Below are 17,174 nucleotides of genomic sequence, written 5' to 3' on the forward strand. Positions count from 1 at the left end.
GTGAAGGAAGCCTCCGTGCTGGAGCTGTTCTTCCACAGCAGTCAGGATCAGGGAGCCGCCAACTTTCTGCTCTTCTCTCTCCTGATCCCGTTTATCCACCGCGACGGGACGGTCGGTGCGCAGGCCAGAGACGCCCTCACCCTCATCATGAGCCTCTCATCTCAGAACAGCCTGGTGGCCAAACACGTCGTGGAGAACACCTACTTCTGCCCGGTGAGGAATATGATTTGATCTGAATGGTGTTTGCATGTGTGAAATTGGCTTTAGTGCATTTCTATCCATTTTTAAAAATTTTGTAAATGTTAGGACAAAACGCTCTAAATTAATCTTTAGGGAACGTTCTTGTAACATTAGTAATATTCGATAGATGTTCTCATAACGTAGAGAGAAAACGCTGTTAGAATATTAAAAACAAACATATTTTGGAGTATGGAGAAGATCTGAAATGTAAATAGGGGCAAGACCATGAAGTGCTTTAAATACAAAAACGAAAATCTTAAAATCAACTCTGAATTTAACAGGTAACCGTGAAGTGAAGCTAGCACAGAGGTAATATGCTCCCTCTTTTCTGTCCCTGTCAAAAAATGAGCAGCGGCATTCTGTACCAATTGTAAACACAGTAGTGAAGACTGGTTAATTCCAGAATAAAGAGCGTTGCAGTGAGGGAGTCTGTCTGTGTGACTGGTGATGCTCGTCAACGCTACACTCTCAGAAATAAAGGTACAAAAGCGGTCACTGGGGTGGTACCTTTTAAAAAGGTACATGTCTGTACCTAAAGAGTCTATTTTGGTACCTTAAAGGCTAGTATTAGTACTTAAATTGTACATATTAGAACCTAATAGGTACAAAAGTGTACCTTTGAAAAGGTACCGCCCCAGTGACAGTTTTTGTACCTTTATTTCTGAGAGTGTAGAGATTAGCTGTTATGTGAGACTGTTAATGTGATTACACAGGAAACACTGCAAGAGGAAGGGGAGGAGCCTTTCACATCTCATCCAATCAGAGAGAGATCACTGCTGTTTGTTTATAAAGATGTTCTTGTGATTTATTCTCAGTGTTTGTGTTCAGGGAGAATTGGTTTGGATTTTAATAGTTGCACAAAAACAATCAATTCATATTAGCATTTAGTTTTCATTAAATTAATATTTAGGTAGTTCTGTGAATTTATGACACTGTGTGTGTGTGTGTGTGTGTGTCTCTCTCTCTCTCTCTCTCTCTCTCTCTCTCATATTAATCTGTTATGGTTTTAATCCCAGTCACAGGATTGTGTGTGTGGGTTTCTGCTGATGGATTATGGGTGGTGTGTTTTTGCTCTGACCCAAATAAACCGCTGTGTGCTAAACACACACAATAAACAATCAAGACACTTTAGTGGTGTGTTTTACACAGGAAAAGTGTGTCATATAGATGAGAAGGTATGAGTGTTTAGTGTTTGTGTGTGTGTGCGTTCATGCGTGAGTGTGTGTGTTTTTGTGACATATGAGGACACAAATTTGTATAATGACATGGGTATGACTGGCCAAGGAGAAGGTGATTTATGAGGACATTTCCCCATATTTCAAAAGGCTTATAAATCATACAGAATTAGTTTTTTTGAGAAAGTAAAATTGCCAGTAGTTTCCTGTAAGGGGTAGGGTTAGGTGTAGGGTGATAGAAAATACGGTTTGTACAGTATAAAAACCATTACACCTATGGAATGTCCTCACAATTCCCCAAAACAAACGTGTGTGTTTAATGTGTGTGTGTGTGTGTGTAGGTGTTGGCCACAGGTCTCAGCGGTCTGTATTCCGGTCTGCCGGCTAAACTGGAGGTTTACAGCGAGGGCTGGTTCTGTCTGGAGAGACACGACTGGCTGCAGCTTCCAGCGCTGTTTCAGTTCCTCAACTCACTGCACTTCTGCAGCACTGTGTGCAAGGTAACACACACACACACACACACACACACACACACACACACACACACACACACACACACACACACACACACACACACACACACACACACAACACACACACACACACAAACACACACACACACACACAGTCACTAACACACACACACACACACACACACACACACAGTCTCTAACACACACACACACACACACACACACACACACAGACACACACACACACACACACAGACACACACAGACACACACACAGACACACACACAGACACACACACACACACACACACACACACACACACACACACACACACACACACACAAGTAATGATAATGACTACACACTAACATTTTAAGGTTTGTTTACACCAAAAGGAAGCAAAAAAATCACTCTGATTTAATTATTTTAAATTATTTTTTTATTAATAATTGTCCTTATTTTTAATTAAATTATTTAATTCAAATTAAACTGTCTTATAACTTATTCTAAATGTTATATTCTTTAATTATGATATTAGGGCTTTTACCCAAATCACATTGATTATTAAATTTGCTAAAATGGTCAGGATTTTATAAAAAATTTTATTTATGTATGTATTTATTAGGGATGCTCCGATAAATCGACCGGAGATCGGTATCGGCCGATAATCACATTTTCTGACTCGATCAGTAATCATACATTTGGCCGATCTCACGTACCGATCACAATTTGATGACGTCAATGCGTGAGGACGTACATGATGCGTGGGGACATAAAGGATTTGGCGCCGCAGTCGTGTCATTGCCGATGTGAAAATGTTTTGAGAAACAATAAAAAAAAATTATTTGTAGTTTAAATGTTTCTATTTATTTTGTCCTCTCTTTAATATACATAACATGGATAATCAAAACGTTCTCATCTTGAGCAGGAAAGAAAGATAACAGTTTCAAAGTTTAAATTTCAACCTAGCCATCTAACAACACTTATATATATATATATATATATATATATATATATATATATATATATCTATACATTTAAATGTTCTTAGCCTACAGATTAATAACGCTAAATGCAGATCAGAAACTTGTCACATCTGGTTTGAATACTCAGAGTCATAGGTTATAAATAGAAAGAAAAATAACTATATTTGCAGCATTGTTGTTTTCTGCTGTGTTTTATTGAAAGTAATCTGGAAAAATTTTGAATAATTTTTGTTATTATTTATATAACATGATTACATATGTTATATCAAGCTTGAAGCATCAGAATCGGCATCGGTATCGGCCGATCACCATGACAAGAAATCGGTATCGGCTGCAAAAATCCTGATCGGAGCATCCCTAGTATTTATGTATGTATGTATTTATTTATTTATTGTTTGTTTGTAGTCATATTAATTACATGATTTTGTTCTTATAGAACCATGCTTTATAACTTCCCAATATGCTATGTTGTCATGACCTTGTAATACCTATGTCATGCTATGTTGTTATATTTAATCATAATTTAATTCAAATTATTCAATTTCTTAAAACAGTCAGTCATATATATATTTTTTTTATTTTTATACTCTCATTTTAATTGTATAATTATATTCTAAAAAAAAATAACATTTGTATTATTTTTAAGTTATTTTTGTTTTTACATATATGCCTTATAAATTCCCAGAATGTATGATATTAGGACTTTTATTCAATCGTATTGATTATTAACTTTAATAAATTTGTCAGTCATAATCTTACATTGTTGTTTAAATTTTGTATTTTTAATTTCATATTTTAATTATATGATTTTATTCTAAAAATCATATTTATCTTATTTTTATAATAATAATAATTATTATATATTATATATTTTTAATTACACGATTTTACAAAATATTTCATAACATGATTTTATTCTTATAGAACCATGCCATATATTTTTCCAAAATGCTGTATTATTCAATTTATGTAAAAAAAAAAAAAAAAAAAAGTTTTGCATTTGGATGGCTTGATTAACTACCTGTAAGACATTCTTTGGTTGATAGTTTCATAGCTGGACTTAAAAATGTTGAGGTCAAGCTTGAGTAAAACACCTGGTCTTTCAAATAAATCAATTAATTACAATAAAACCCATGTGACACCACATGACCTGAAAGCTTGTATTTTATTGGTCATTGTTTGTCTGTATGAGGTATAAACATTGATTTCAATGACACAGATTAAGTGAGACTGTGTGTGTGTGTGTGTGTGTGTGTAGGTGGCTCACCCCTCCATCAGAGATCAGCTACTGGGCTACATCTACAATGGTTTTCTCGTTCCTGTCATGGCTCCTGCGCTTCATAAGGTGAGTGGGTGTGTGTTTGTATTTGGACAGCTGCGATTGGTCAGTCCGATCTCTCTGTGAACGCTGCTGTTTGTTTATTGGTCAGCTGACTCTGGAGGAAGTGATGACGACGACGGCGTATCTGGAGCTCTTCCTGCGCAGCATCTCTGACTCTGCCCTCATCCAGACCTTCCTCATCTTCATCCTCAGACATCGCCATGACAACGTCAGCATCCTGGACACGCTGGTCAGCAGGATCAACACACCGTTTCAGGTGTGTGTGTGTGTGTGCGTGCGTGTGCGCGCGTTTTTGTGAAAAGTCAGGACATAGATGTGTATAATGACAAAGGTATGGCAGGTATTACAAGGTGAAGGTGACATCTCAGGACATTGACCCATGTCCCCACTTTTCAAAACGCTTATAAATCACACAGAGTGAGGTTTTTTGGGGGGAAAGTTGAAATGCACAGTCTCCTGTAAGGGGTAGGTTTAGGTGTAGGGTTGGTGTAGGGCAATAGCACATACAGTAAGTACAGTATAAAAACCATTACACCTATGGGATGTCCCCACTTTTCACGAAAACGAACATTGTGTGTGTGTGTGTGTGTGTGTGTGTGACAGTCACTGATTAAAGCTCATGGTGTTCGTGTGTGTGTGTGTGTGTGTGTGTGTGTGTGTTTCCAGCTCGGTACCGTCTCTCTGGCTCTGTTCCGCACTCTGATTGGTCTGTATTGTGAAGATGTCATGCTGCAGTTAATTCTCAGGTATTTGCATCCTCTTCCTCTTTTATAAAGATGACATCTTTGGATTTAAAACATGTAAATGAACACCAGTTGTAGCTGTTTCTCTGATATATACATGCATTCTGACACATTCAGTTTAAGGTCCAGATACTTAAACTTTAAACTTTTAATGCATCCTCCACATGACTGATTCAAATACACCTGTTTCCTGTTTGCATACTTCAGACAAATTGTTTTTGCATATTATTATTATTTTTAATTTTATGATTTATATAGATTGTAATTAAAGCTGTTTAACTTCTTAAATTGCTTAATAATTTTATTATAACTTTTTTCATTAAATTATTCCAAACTTTCCAAAATTTTTAATTATTTGATTTTATTCTAATAAAACGAGGACTTATAACTTTCCAAAATGCTGTGTTGTCATGATGTTATGATTGCTTTGGATAAAAGTGTCTGCTAAATTAATAAATGTAGTAAAATGTAAATTATAAAAATATATTAAATTCATTAAAATAGTCAAACATATTTTAGTTTTTTTAGCAGTCTGAGACAATAACACTGACTCAACCAATGGTGTGAGTTTGGGGACTGTCTGATTGTCCAACCAATGGCGGTTTGTGTCGAGTGTGATGTCATGCATGTATTTTGGATGGGATCTGACCAGACTTTGTCCATGTTTGCTCCTGCAGGTATCTGATCCCGTGTTCTCACCTGACACACGCTGAGAGACTCCAGCTGCGAGAGAGAGACTGTTACTCCATCACTGCGTCTGCGCTGCTCTCGCTCACGCCCTCCTGCTTCATTCCCAAACCCTGCTCCTCTCCATCGCAGACGCCCAAACCCGACTACATCCTCTGGTCAAAGGTCACCGAGGGCCTGCTGAGGGGCAACATGGGTAATGGGCTTCATGATTTGTAGTCTCATATGTACTTTAGTCAGAAAGGAAGGCATATTTAATTTTATATGAATAATAATTTACAAAACATTACATACGCTACCATTTAAAAGCTTGCAGTCAATAAGGTTTTTGAATGTTTCTAAAAGAAGTCTCTTCTGCTCACCAAGGCTGCATTGATTTGATAAAAAAAAACAAAAAAAACAGTTTTTACAGTATTTGTATTTTTTTAATAATTTAAAATTTATTTAAATTTTAGTTTGTGTCAGGAATTGTATTGTGTTTTGACATTTTTTATTGTTTTTAATGTTTTGTTTTGTTTAATTTGAGTCATTAAGTTAAACTAAATAAAAAAATGATAAACAAAACTTTAAACTTATTTTATTTTCACTTCAAGTAACATGTTTTTGTTGTAGTTTTGATTCACTTTAATGTTATTTTAAAAATTATATGCATACGCAGCTATCAAAATATGTTCTAAGAACATTTTTCTAATGTTCTCGTTAGGTTATGAAAACGTTACTTCTGAACGTTCTCTGAAAACATTCAAAACGTCCAGTTTTTTAAATATTTAAAGAGTGTTTTTCTTGTTTATGTGAGCATTAGAGACAACATTAAGGGTAACATTCCATTTTATTATTACTTTTAAATGTTCTCGAAACCATCGTAGACAAACGTCCAACTAAAATGTTTCAGAAAACATTCAATAAATGATGTATAAATGATGTTTTTGTGCTAACATTTTGAGTACGTTATTAAAATGCAAATAACTTTTAACGTTTGTTCATAATTTAAAGGGCACCTATTATGCAAAATCCACTTTTACATGGTGTTGGGACATAAATGTGTGTTGGCAGTGTGTGAACACAACCACCCTACAATGGGGGATTATTTTTTAATCCCCATTAAACCAAATCAGTCTAACTAGGCCTGCCGTTTTGATTCTCTATGCAATATGACATCACATTGCATAGGCTCCGCCCACGGCGGCTGACAGACAGTGCTGCATTGCTATAATTTCCGCCTCAGCAGTTGTATGCTGTCCTCCGTTTTCTCCGCGCTTAATATGGGTGGGAATATGCAGTTTATTTGCATTTAAAGTGATACACACCAAAACAGCGCTTTTTTAGACACGCCCCAAAAATGTCATTTTGAGCTGAAACTTCACTAGACACATTCTAGGGGCACCCAAGACCAATATTACATCTTGTAAAAATGGGCATAATAGGTGCCCTTTAAAGCAATAGTTCACCCAAAAATGAAAATTCTGTCATTAATCTCATGTCTCATGTCGTTCCAAATCCTTCGTTCATCTTCGGAACACAAATTAAGATATTTTTGATGAAATCTGAGAGCACTCTGACCCTCCCGTAGACAGCAAGGGTGCTAACACAATAAAAGCTCAGAAACTTATCAAGGAGATCATTAAAATAATCCATGTGACATCAGTGGCTCAACCGTAATTTTACGAAGCTACGAGAATACTTTTTGTGCGCAAAGAAACCAAAAATAACAACTTTATTCAACGATTCGTCTCCTCAGCGTCACCCTATAGCACCACTTTGGACAGTATCACATACGTAAACAACATATGCAACGTATGTATGAGGATACACTGTTTACGTTCAGATCAAAGCGTAAACAACGCAAACAGTGTATCCGCATACTTATTATTATTATTATTTTACCGATCTCCTTGCTACGTTTCTGTGCCTTGATTGTGTTCTCAGATTCTCAGCTTTCAGATTTCATCAAAAATATCTTAATTTGTGTTCTGAAGATGAACGAAGGTCTTACGGGTTTGGAACGACATGAGGGTGAGTAATTAATGACAGAATTTTCATTTTCGGGTGAACTATCCCTATAACTTTAAATTTAATTTGGCACTAATTCAGTCCTAAATCTCCTCTCTGTCTCTTCAGGAATGGAGGATCTGTTCTCAGGTGGAGATACCGTCGGATGCTCGAGAATAACCGCTTCTGAGCCGCTGATGCACAAGAACTATCTTCAGTATCTGTATGACGCGCGCAAATCGGTCTGTACGACCGTCCAAGCGTGCGATGTGTGGTCGGCTCCGTACGACGGCCTCATTCCGTCCCCGGACGAGTATCAGGACGAGGATGAGGATGAGTGTCTTCCTCGCTCCACTCCGCCTCCTCAAACGCCGACTCCTCATCCGCCTTCGGAAACCAGCTCCACCGGCGACCGCGAGCGAGTCGGGACGCTACTCGAGCTGGAATGGGACGATACGTACGATGCCGCGCCGGACAGGGAACCGACTCCCGACGTTCCAGACGAACCGCCGAAACACATTCAGGAAATGCGTAAAAACGCTATCATGCTGATAAAAGGATCTTATATAGAGGAGTCGGAATTTCAGGACGACGTGTTGGTTTATAATCTGATTGCGCAAAAAGACGCTCGCGACGACCGCCGGATGTTCGTCAAAAACGGCTTGAATAAACCAACCCACAATCACTACATAAACAACAATTTGATGCACGCTAATCACACACTAAACCATAATCACGCAGAACATCCAGAATCCGAACCGACTGCGAACGGACGTGGTTTTGAGGAGCAGAAACCGGAATTAGAGGGTGATGTTGCGCATCTGGACCACAACTGCAATGAGAGCAAAACGGCTGAAGCCGCAGGAGACGACTTCATCTCTCAGTGTCTGGAGCTGATTCGGGATCTGGGCGGAGAGGAAGACTCCGTCATGGAGGATGAAGAGCAGCTCCAGCGGCTGCAGGATCTCCTGCATGGGGACGAGGAGGAGGAGCTGGACTTTAACTGCTTCTGTGAGGATCGCGACGGTGAAGATGATGCAGATGAAGAACTGAATAAAGCCGAGAGCAGGAAACACGGGATCTCGTTTACAGGTCAGTCGTGGGATTTTATATGGTTTGCAATGCGAGTCAAAATATCAAAGAGTTTATTTTTGAAGTGGAAGAGTTTATTAAACCTTTAGGCAAAAGTGTGCATAGGCTATGTGTTCTATTTTTGGTACCATATCAGGCTCATATAGTCTGATACAGTGAGAATATGAAGCTTAATTTTATTCGGAGACTCAAACTGAGCAAGAATATTAAATTTGGTGAAGATGCTGATATTTATATGATGAAATTCTGATGCTTGTTTTAATGTAAATCAATGAGATAACCTTACAGCAGACACTGACATAAAATGATCTAAATATCAGCGGTTGCTCTATATCTCCAATAATATGTCTCAGTAAGATGAGATTGAAATGATCCAAACATATAATGCAATGCATTCAAAGATGAAGAAATAAACGCTCCTCAGAGGATGTGAGATGTTTTGGAGGAACAGTGAAAGTAAAGCTTCTGGAAACAAACGCTCCTCAAAAGATCCTGATGATCAGATTTGAGACGCACTGATTTTTCTAAAAAATGATTGATGTCTTATATGTCTTCAGTATTTGGTTGATGCTTTCCAAGCTCAGATGTTCTATTGTGTCTAGAGAACAGTTGAGTTGGGTTTAATAAGAGTTTACAGTTGATAATATGGAAGCAGTTAAAGGGGTGGTTTACTGCTCTTTTTCTTTGCTTGATTGTGTTTATGGGGTGCAATATAATATGTCTTCCTGTTTCGTTTGTTAAAAAACGCCTTATTTTTTATATATTTCACGTTTATTGTAAGCCGCTTTCTCCTCTGTCATTTGAACGACCGGTTGACTTCCTGATTCTCTGAAACCACTCCCTCAGAAACAGGCGATGGGCTCAGATTGGTTAGTCGGGCCGGTGTGTTGTGATTGGCTAAACTGTGTACTGCACATTGTCCGGAAACTTCACGCGCATCACCTTCACGGCGACAGTTGCATGTGCTCCGGTCAAATGTAAATAATGGTGTCAATATTGCCGTCTCAGTTTGAGCCAGAATCAGACCCAGAAAGCGGTAATGAAGAGAGTCAAGCAGAACTTCCGCAAGCACGGCTCTTACAAACGTTTCTGAATGGAAGTTTGCTGTTGTGATTACATATCATTTTTTGAAGTTTGTACACATTTGTCTTATACACACGAAATAGCATTTAACTAACTGGCTACTAAAGCCAGCGTTGGCATTTGTTTACGTCCTTGATAAAACTAAAACATTACGTCTGAAATTATACATGCAAATACATTTAAAATGATGAAATCTTACTTACAGGTTGTGGCTCAACAACTGCTGCCTCTGGTCTTAAAGTTGTAACTGCTCCATGTTTTAGTAATAGTTTCTGTGTGAATCCGGCATTGAACTCGTGTAGATTCTGGAAGCTGTCTTCCGTAAAATGCGCAGCACAGAGAGCTGAATTAGGATTGTAATTGTCAGGAACATAATCAACCATTGTTGACGAACTACAGCGTCCGTAGGAAGCCCAAACACAGAAGACCTGACAGCTGTGTGAAAATAACACCGTTTCGACGACATGACTACAACTCTCCACTATAACTCTTCCTCTTTGACAAAGCCGCAGAACATGGCCTTGCCCCCTCTTTTGCATGTTCCGGAGGGAGGGGTTGATGCAAATTTATGGGTTTGTTACGTATGCAACCCAGGAAGTATCTCGTTGTAGTCCCATATGAGTCGTTTTTGTAGGCATTAAACTTCCTGATTTTTAAAAGACGATATCTCCGCTGACGTTGAACTTTCAGCGCAGCAACTTTGCAGATACTGTTCATGCACCAACAGCAACATTACACACTATTTAAAATGACAAAAGTGAAATCGCAGTAAACCACCCCTTTAAGACTCACGTTCTGAAATGAAGAATTGTTGAGTTGTTGCAAATGTTCAGAGCCAAGAGCGGGGTTTGAATCAAATAATCGAAGCAGCTGTGGTTCCTCAGGGCCGTTCATCAGCGTCCTGCTGTCCCGTCTGGAGAACATGCTGGAGAACTCCATTGAAGTCAACCTGCTGCTTACAGGGATTTTAGCACAGCTGGCCACATATCCACAACCGCTGCTGCGAGGATTCATTCTGAACACCAGACCCGCGTCTCAGACCGGCGCACGCTCACTCTACCAGGTACAGAGCACTGCTATACCATATTAGTATAAACAGTGTTGGGCAAAGTTACTTTTAAAAGTAATGCACTACAATATTGCTTTACTCCATAACAAAAGTAACTAATATGCTTGTATGCTAATATAAGATACTTTGTTGCTTTTTATGGAAAGTAATACATTGTTACTTTTGCATTACTTTTTGTCACCTGGGCTGGGCTTGTTTATTTGTTTTTTAATAACAAAGGTAATATTTTTGGCAACTGCTTTAACTGAAAAAAGTAATTGATTACATAAATTGTGTTACTTGTAATGCGTTACCCCCAACACTGAGTATTAATATGCAAAATTAGATTTAATGTTAAGTCATTCAGTTGACTCATAGAAAAGATTTACAATGAAGTTAGTCTAGATTTAGTTTTACAATTTATTTTGTATTTTTTTATATTGAACAAACTATAAAACCTTTTTTTTTTACTTTTTGTTCAGTATTTCCTTTTAATATTTTGCTAAATTTTAACCTGTTTTTTTTGTCCTACACTCCATAGTCCATAGGGTGTTAAATTTAATATAAAACTACTGTTTTATTGATATTGATTTTGCATCAACGTTGCATCATGTTGTGTTTTAGGGCTGAACATAAAGTCAGTAAACTTGACAGAAAAAGAATCAGTTTTTCAGAAGAAAATCTGTTTTTTTTTTTTTTCGTTTTTCCCCCTTCAGCATTAAGTAAATAAACAAACAAACATTACTCATTATAATGTTATATCATTCCAAATAAAGTTCATTGTAGGACGTTTTATTCACAAACTCTATTTACACAGCAGAGTTGATATTGTTCACTAAATCTAAAACTATTAAAAAACATTTTTGTTAAATAAAAAGCTGAAATAGAATAAAATTCTCAAATGAAAATTTGAAAATGTCTTGGCAACTGCTGAAATAAATTAAGTTTCAAGTTGAAGTACTAAAATTACTAATACTAAACAAAATAAACAAAACAAAAATAAATTAAAGTTATATAGAAAAATTAAAAAAAGGATAAAATCACTAAAACTCTACAAAAACTCTACAAACAAAATAAAAGCCAATTCAACATACTTTTAAATACTACGACAGTATATAAATCTTATGTTTAAATAGTTTGATTAATTCATAACGAACACCTAAATTCTTGTTTTTTTTGTTTTGTTTCTTTTCAGTTAATGTTTATTTAATTTAATTAACCAACATTTATGAATTCATTTATGAATTTGAATGATTAGATCATGTGACGCTGCATGTCTGAACTCCTCTAATGAGCTTGTGTGTTTGTCTCAGGTTCTGCTGTCGGTGGGTTGTCAGATTGAACAGTATGCAGCGTCCAATCCGGATTTTCCCGAGCTGGTCCGTGAAGCCGCCCAGTACCTGCTGCTCAAAGACCAGGCCTTAAAAGAGCAAGGTGTGTGTCGTCCTGTCCCTATTGTTTGATTGTCTTTGTTTGCGTGCTAAAATCATCTTCTCTCTCCTCCTGTCAGAGAGAGACGTCCACCTGCAGGAAAACGGCGCCGGCTGGTTCCTGAACGGCCACGTCTCGGGTCGTCCACGCAAACCTCTTCCTCCATGCCCCAAAATCCCACCGCACCTGCGGAACAGAGTGTTCGCTACGTTTCTGTTCGCCGAGTTTCTGAAGGAGCTGGCAGCCATCACGCAAGAGCACTCCATATTACCTGAGAGAACTGCGGAGGAGTGACGCATGTGTGAGCAATGATCAAATGCAAACATCTCTGGACACTTTCCCATTCATTTCCTATGAACGGTCAATTCTGACCTCAAACAGCCAATGTGTCGGGGGTTTTTTATGACCTCTTAGACTTATAGAAGTTCAGTTTTTTGTTTTTTGAAGTTCAGTTTTTTGACCCCCTGTTGTGTTGGGGTCAAATTGACCCACACTCATTTTTATAAACTGCTCGAAAAACCTATTTATTTCTTACAGAAATTTGGTGGATATTTTTCAATTAGCATCATGAATGTTCATGCAAAGTTTCGGCTCATGGATGTGTTTTGGAAAGGCTGTACAAAAACTATTAACTTTTGTGTTGGGTCAAATTGACCCATGCTCAAATTTTCAAACTGCTCAAAATACTGGTTAAACTGTTTATTTCTTTTTGAAATTTGGTGGATGTTTTTCATTTAGGGTTATAAATGTGCAAGCAAAGTTTCAACACATAGATGTGTTTTAGAAAAGCTGTACAAAAATTGTTACAGCTTTTGTGTTGGGTCAAACTGACCCACGCTCTATTTTACAAACTGCTCGAAATACTGGTTAAAATATGTATTTCTTCTTGAGAGTTGGTGGATATTTTTCAATTAGCACCATGAATGTGCATGCAAAATTTCAGCGCATGGATTTGTTTTGGAAAGGCTGTATAGAGTTTGTTACGACTTTTGTGTCAGGGTTCATTTGACCCACATACATATTTTAAAGGACTCAAGATACTGGTTCAACTACTTATTTCTTCTTGAAATTTGGTGGATATTTTTCATTTAGTGTCATGAATGTGCATGCAAAGTTTCAGCACATGGATGTGTTTTGGAAAGGCTGTGCAAAATTTTTTACTACTTTTGGGTTTACCCACTCTCAAATTTTCAAACTGCTTGAAATACTGGTTAAAATATTTATTTCTTCTTAAAATTTGGTGAATATTTTTCTTTTAGGGTCATGCATATGCATGCAAAGTTTCAGCACATAGATGTGTTTTGGAAAGGCTGTACCGAGTTTTTCACAGTGTTTATTTTTGACAAATTGCATGAAAACCAATGTGGGTCAATTTGACGAACACACTCTAAAGCTGTACTCAGTTTTTGAACACAACAGGAGGCTTTAAAACAATAGAATTGGTCAAGAATGACCGAAAAGCACATTAGCGTTAACTTTAGCATACAGACGAGCTCAAAGCTACAAACATGAACTTGAAGCCACAGAAGATTTATTTGTTTGGTTTGGAGGTTCTGCTTTTTACGGTTCATGTGAACTCTGGTACGGTTTGTAACTGCTATTAAAGCGATCCGGACCTAATTTGTGCAAGTGAACCTTCACTGATGTATAATTTGATGCATTGAGAGGGTCAGATGTCTTATTTCTGCGTGTCTTTTAGCTCATCTTACAGAAACACAGCACAGGTCACAGAGTCTTCATGATAATGCCTCTTTTAAAGGAACAGTTCACCTCAAAATAAACACTCACATTTACTCAAAGAGTTTGCAAAGAATCACCACTGATTTTTATTTAAGAAAACACCTAACAAGCTCTAAAATAGACAAAAAGCACTATAATATCAGTCAACATGACTCGTGCAGTATATATTCCCAAGCACATTTTCATTTTTGCCTGAACTGTTGCTTTAACAACCAAACTCTTTTTGTTTTTTGTTGATTCAGACTTTGTTTTATATTATATGGGTTGTTATTTTATTATTTGTGTATAGATGAATCACTGTAATTAGTTGTTTATCAGCCAATGTAGTATGTTATTTGTGTGTGTGAAGCTTCCTGTGACTGTGCATCATCTCAAAACAACACAACGTTCAGACGACTCATCAGGAAACTGCTGATATTCAACATGAAATGGCATTTACAATACATTTTACTTCCATAATGTGAACATTTCTGAGGATATTCAATGAGAAAATGCAGAGCATTTTGTAATTACCTCTATATATGAAGATAAAATTGGTATAGAAGTGGAAAAAGTATTATGATAAAAGTTTATGAAGACATTTTTTGAAATGCACTGAACATGAATTAAGAAAGTCAGCAGATTTGATTATTTTGATTTCATGCTGACTTTAAGCACTTCACAAAAAAACGATTTATGAAAATGTTTTATGATCTATTCCACTGAATAGTCAGGGGTAACATTTTTGCCCACCTGATTTGTCTCAGTAGTGAATTGAATTGAAGCCGATGTGAGATTTTAATCCACTGTGTTTCTTACATGATGCTGCTTACAACATTTTCAGATCATTTTTAAATAAAACTGTCACTGCAGTCACTTTAAATTCTGTCATTTTTAGCTACAAATGCCTGAAAATTCTCGAACCAAAATCCGAAGAGAAGAATTGAATAACTCAAATGTAACTCAAAATAACACAAGCAGGATTTAAGCCTTATTTTGTTGTGCATTTGTACATTTGAAATTTGTTCAAACTAAAGGAGAAGAAGCTTTTTGAAATGTTTTATGACCTGTTATGATGTCAATGTAAAGTTTTGTACTCATATTTTTACAGAACAATCAGTCAGGAGGAGGAAAACAGAAATATGCGTTGTTTTTAATATGAGCCTTTGTAATATTATTCTGCCCCCTGGTGGTAAATTAAAACTCCATTTGTGGTGAATACAGTATTTATATGTGTATGTGTGATATGTATTTCTAATCTATAATGTAAAAGAATAATATCAGCAGTTTAATGGGAAAACAATATATTTACACACATTTGAATTCCATAATAACATGTTTATCAATATTATAAAAGCTCTTGAGCCACAACATGAAATAAGTATATATATATATATATATATATATATATATATATATATATATATATATATATACATATATAAAGAGTTTATTTGCAAAAACGGATAACAAAAACAGTGTTTTTTCATTGTGCATTCCAATTAATCTCAAGTTGGGTTATTTTGATTAGGTAAAAAAATAACTAAAAAAATACAGCTAACTAACACAATAAAACAATAAAACTATGATAACATAAGAAACATGATTTTTGAAAATGTTAAAAAGCGGAGTTATCTTTTTTTGCAAATAAACTCTTCATATATATATATATATATATATATATATATATAACATTAGATAATGTCACACGCCAATATATTAAACAATTTAAAAGGAATCAGACCAGCACTTTTATATTATTAGTGACTGATTTAAAACATAACACACTGTTTACAATACTTGCACAGAATAAGAACAGGTCTCTTGTATTTTATGGGTTTGTGTAAAGATTTTTTCACATCAATTTCACATCGAGCACACTTTTTTGGTACAAGATTTTAAAAACATAACAACGATGTTTTTATTATAGTGCCACCTGGTGTTGGGAGTTTCTCACCAAGTTTGGAGTCTCTGAGATTTACGGTTTCTGACACTTTTATGGCATAAAAATAATGATAATAGCAATAATAATAATTTAAAATGACAAATTAATAATAAAATAAAAAATTATAATATAAAAATCAGAACAAATACAGGGTTTCAGTCAGGGTTATTATTAAAAACTTAAATTATTAATTAAATAAAACTTAAAATAAAATACAAATATTAGATAATTTTTTTTTCATGTAAACTAAAATTAGACATGTTGCCTTGGCAACTAATTGAAATAATTTAAACATAAACAGTGATATTACAATAACTACTGAAAATGATAAAAGCACATAAAATTTCGAAATATTAATTTTCTTTTATTTTTTTAAAAATTAAAGCCAATTCAAACTATTGAAAACTGTATATAAATAATCCTACAATAACATTGATTCCAGTAGCTTCGCTAAATAAAATGCTGTTTTACTTCAATTCAGGTAAACTTTTCATGGAGACTGAAATGGAGATTATTTTGAATACAACCCAAATGTTGGGACGTTTTTTAAATTTGAATAAAATGAAAACTAATAGACTTTCAAATCACATGAGCCAATATTTTATTCACAATAGATCATAGAGAACATAACAAATGTTTAAACGGAGAAATGTTATACTTTTATCCACTAAATGAGCTCATTTCAAATTTGATGCCTGCTACTGGTCTCAAAATAGTTGGGACGGGGGGAATAATGATGCTGAAAAAGCAAGAAATTTTGAAAAGATTCAGCTGGGAGAACATCTAGCAACTAATTAAGTTAATTGACATCAGGTCTGTAACATGATTAGCTATAAAAGGGATGTCTTAGAGAGGCAGAGTCTCTCAGAAGTAAAGATGGGCAGAGGCTCTCCAATCTGTGAAAATCAGTGCGTAAAAAGATTGTGGAATACTTTAAAAACAACGTTCCTCAACATCAAATTGGAAAGGCTTTGCAAGTCTCATCATGTTGGAAATCACGGACGCCGTGTCCTCCGGGCTAAAGAGGAGGGAGACCTTCCAGCGTGTTATCAGCGTTCAGTTCAAAAGCCAGCATCTCTGATGGTATGGGGGTGCATAAGTGCATACGGTATGGGCAGCTTGCATGTTTTGGAAGGCACTATGAATGCTAAAAGGTATAAAGGTTTTAGAGCAACATATGCTCCCCTCCAGATGACGTGTATTTCAGCAGGACAATGCAA

At 36.1% G+C, this 17,174-nt stretch overlaps 1 protein-coding gene across 3 annotated transcripts in view; it reads left to right on the plus strand.

The window, feature by feature from the left end:
- The window catches only part of LOC131532101 (FHF complex subunit HOOK-interacting protein 1A), a 23,562-nt gene extending 8,327 nt beyond the window's left edge, over positions 1-15,235 (plus strand). For all 3 annotated transcript variants that reach the window (XM_058763501.1, XM_058763503.1, XM_058763502.1), the window contains 10 exons: positions 1-213; positions 1,757-1,915; positions 4,134-4,220; positions 4,306-4,473; positions 4,884-4,963; positions 5,638-5,843; positions 7,766-8,728; positions 10,696-10,874; positions 12,173-12,293; positions 12,370-15,235. The exon at positions 1-213 is cut by the window's left edge and continues 576 nt beyond it. In XM_058763501.1, coding sequence (XP_058619484.1) covers positions 1-213; positions 1,757-1,915; positions 4,134-4,220; positions 4,306-4,473; positions 4,884-4,963; positions 5,638-5,843; positions 7,766-8,728; positions 10,696-10,874; positions 12,173-12,293; positions 12,370-12,584 — 2,391 coding nt within the window. In that variant the 3' untranslated portion in view covers positions 12,585-15,235. The remainder of the gene's footprint in view (positions 214-1,756; positions 1,916-4,133; positions 4,221-4,305; positions 4,474-4,883; positions 4,964-5,637; positions 5,844-7,765; positions 8,729-10,695; positions 10,875-12,172; positions 12,294-12,369) is intronic.
- Positions 15,236-17,174: the final 1,939 nt, after the last annotated feature.

The sequence above is a fragment of the Onychostoma macrolepis genome, chromosome 23 (genome assembly GCF_012432095.1).
Source record: "Onychostoma macrolepis isolate SWU-2019 chromosome 23, ASM1243209v1, whole genome shotgun sequence".
NCBI classification, from domain to species: Eukaryota; Metazoa; Chordata; class Actinopteri; order Cypriniformes; family Cyprinidae; genus Onychostoma; species Onychostoma macrolepis.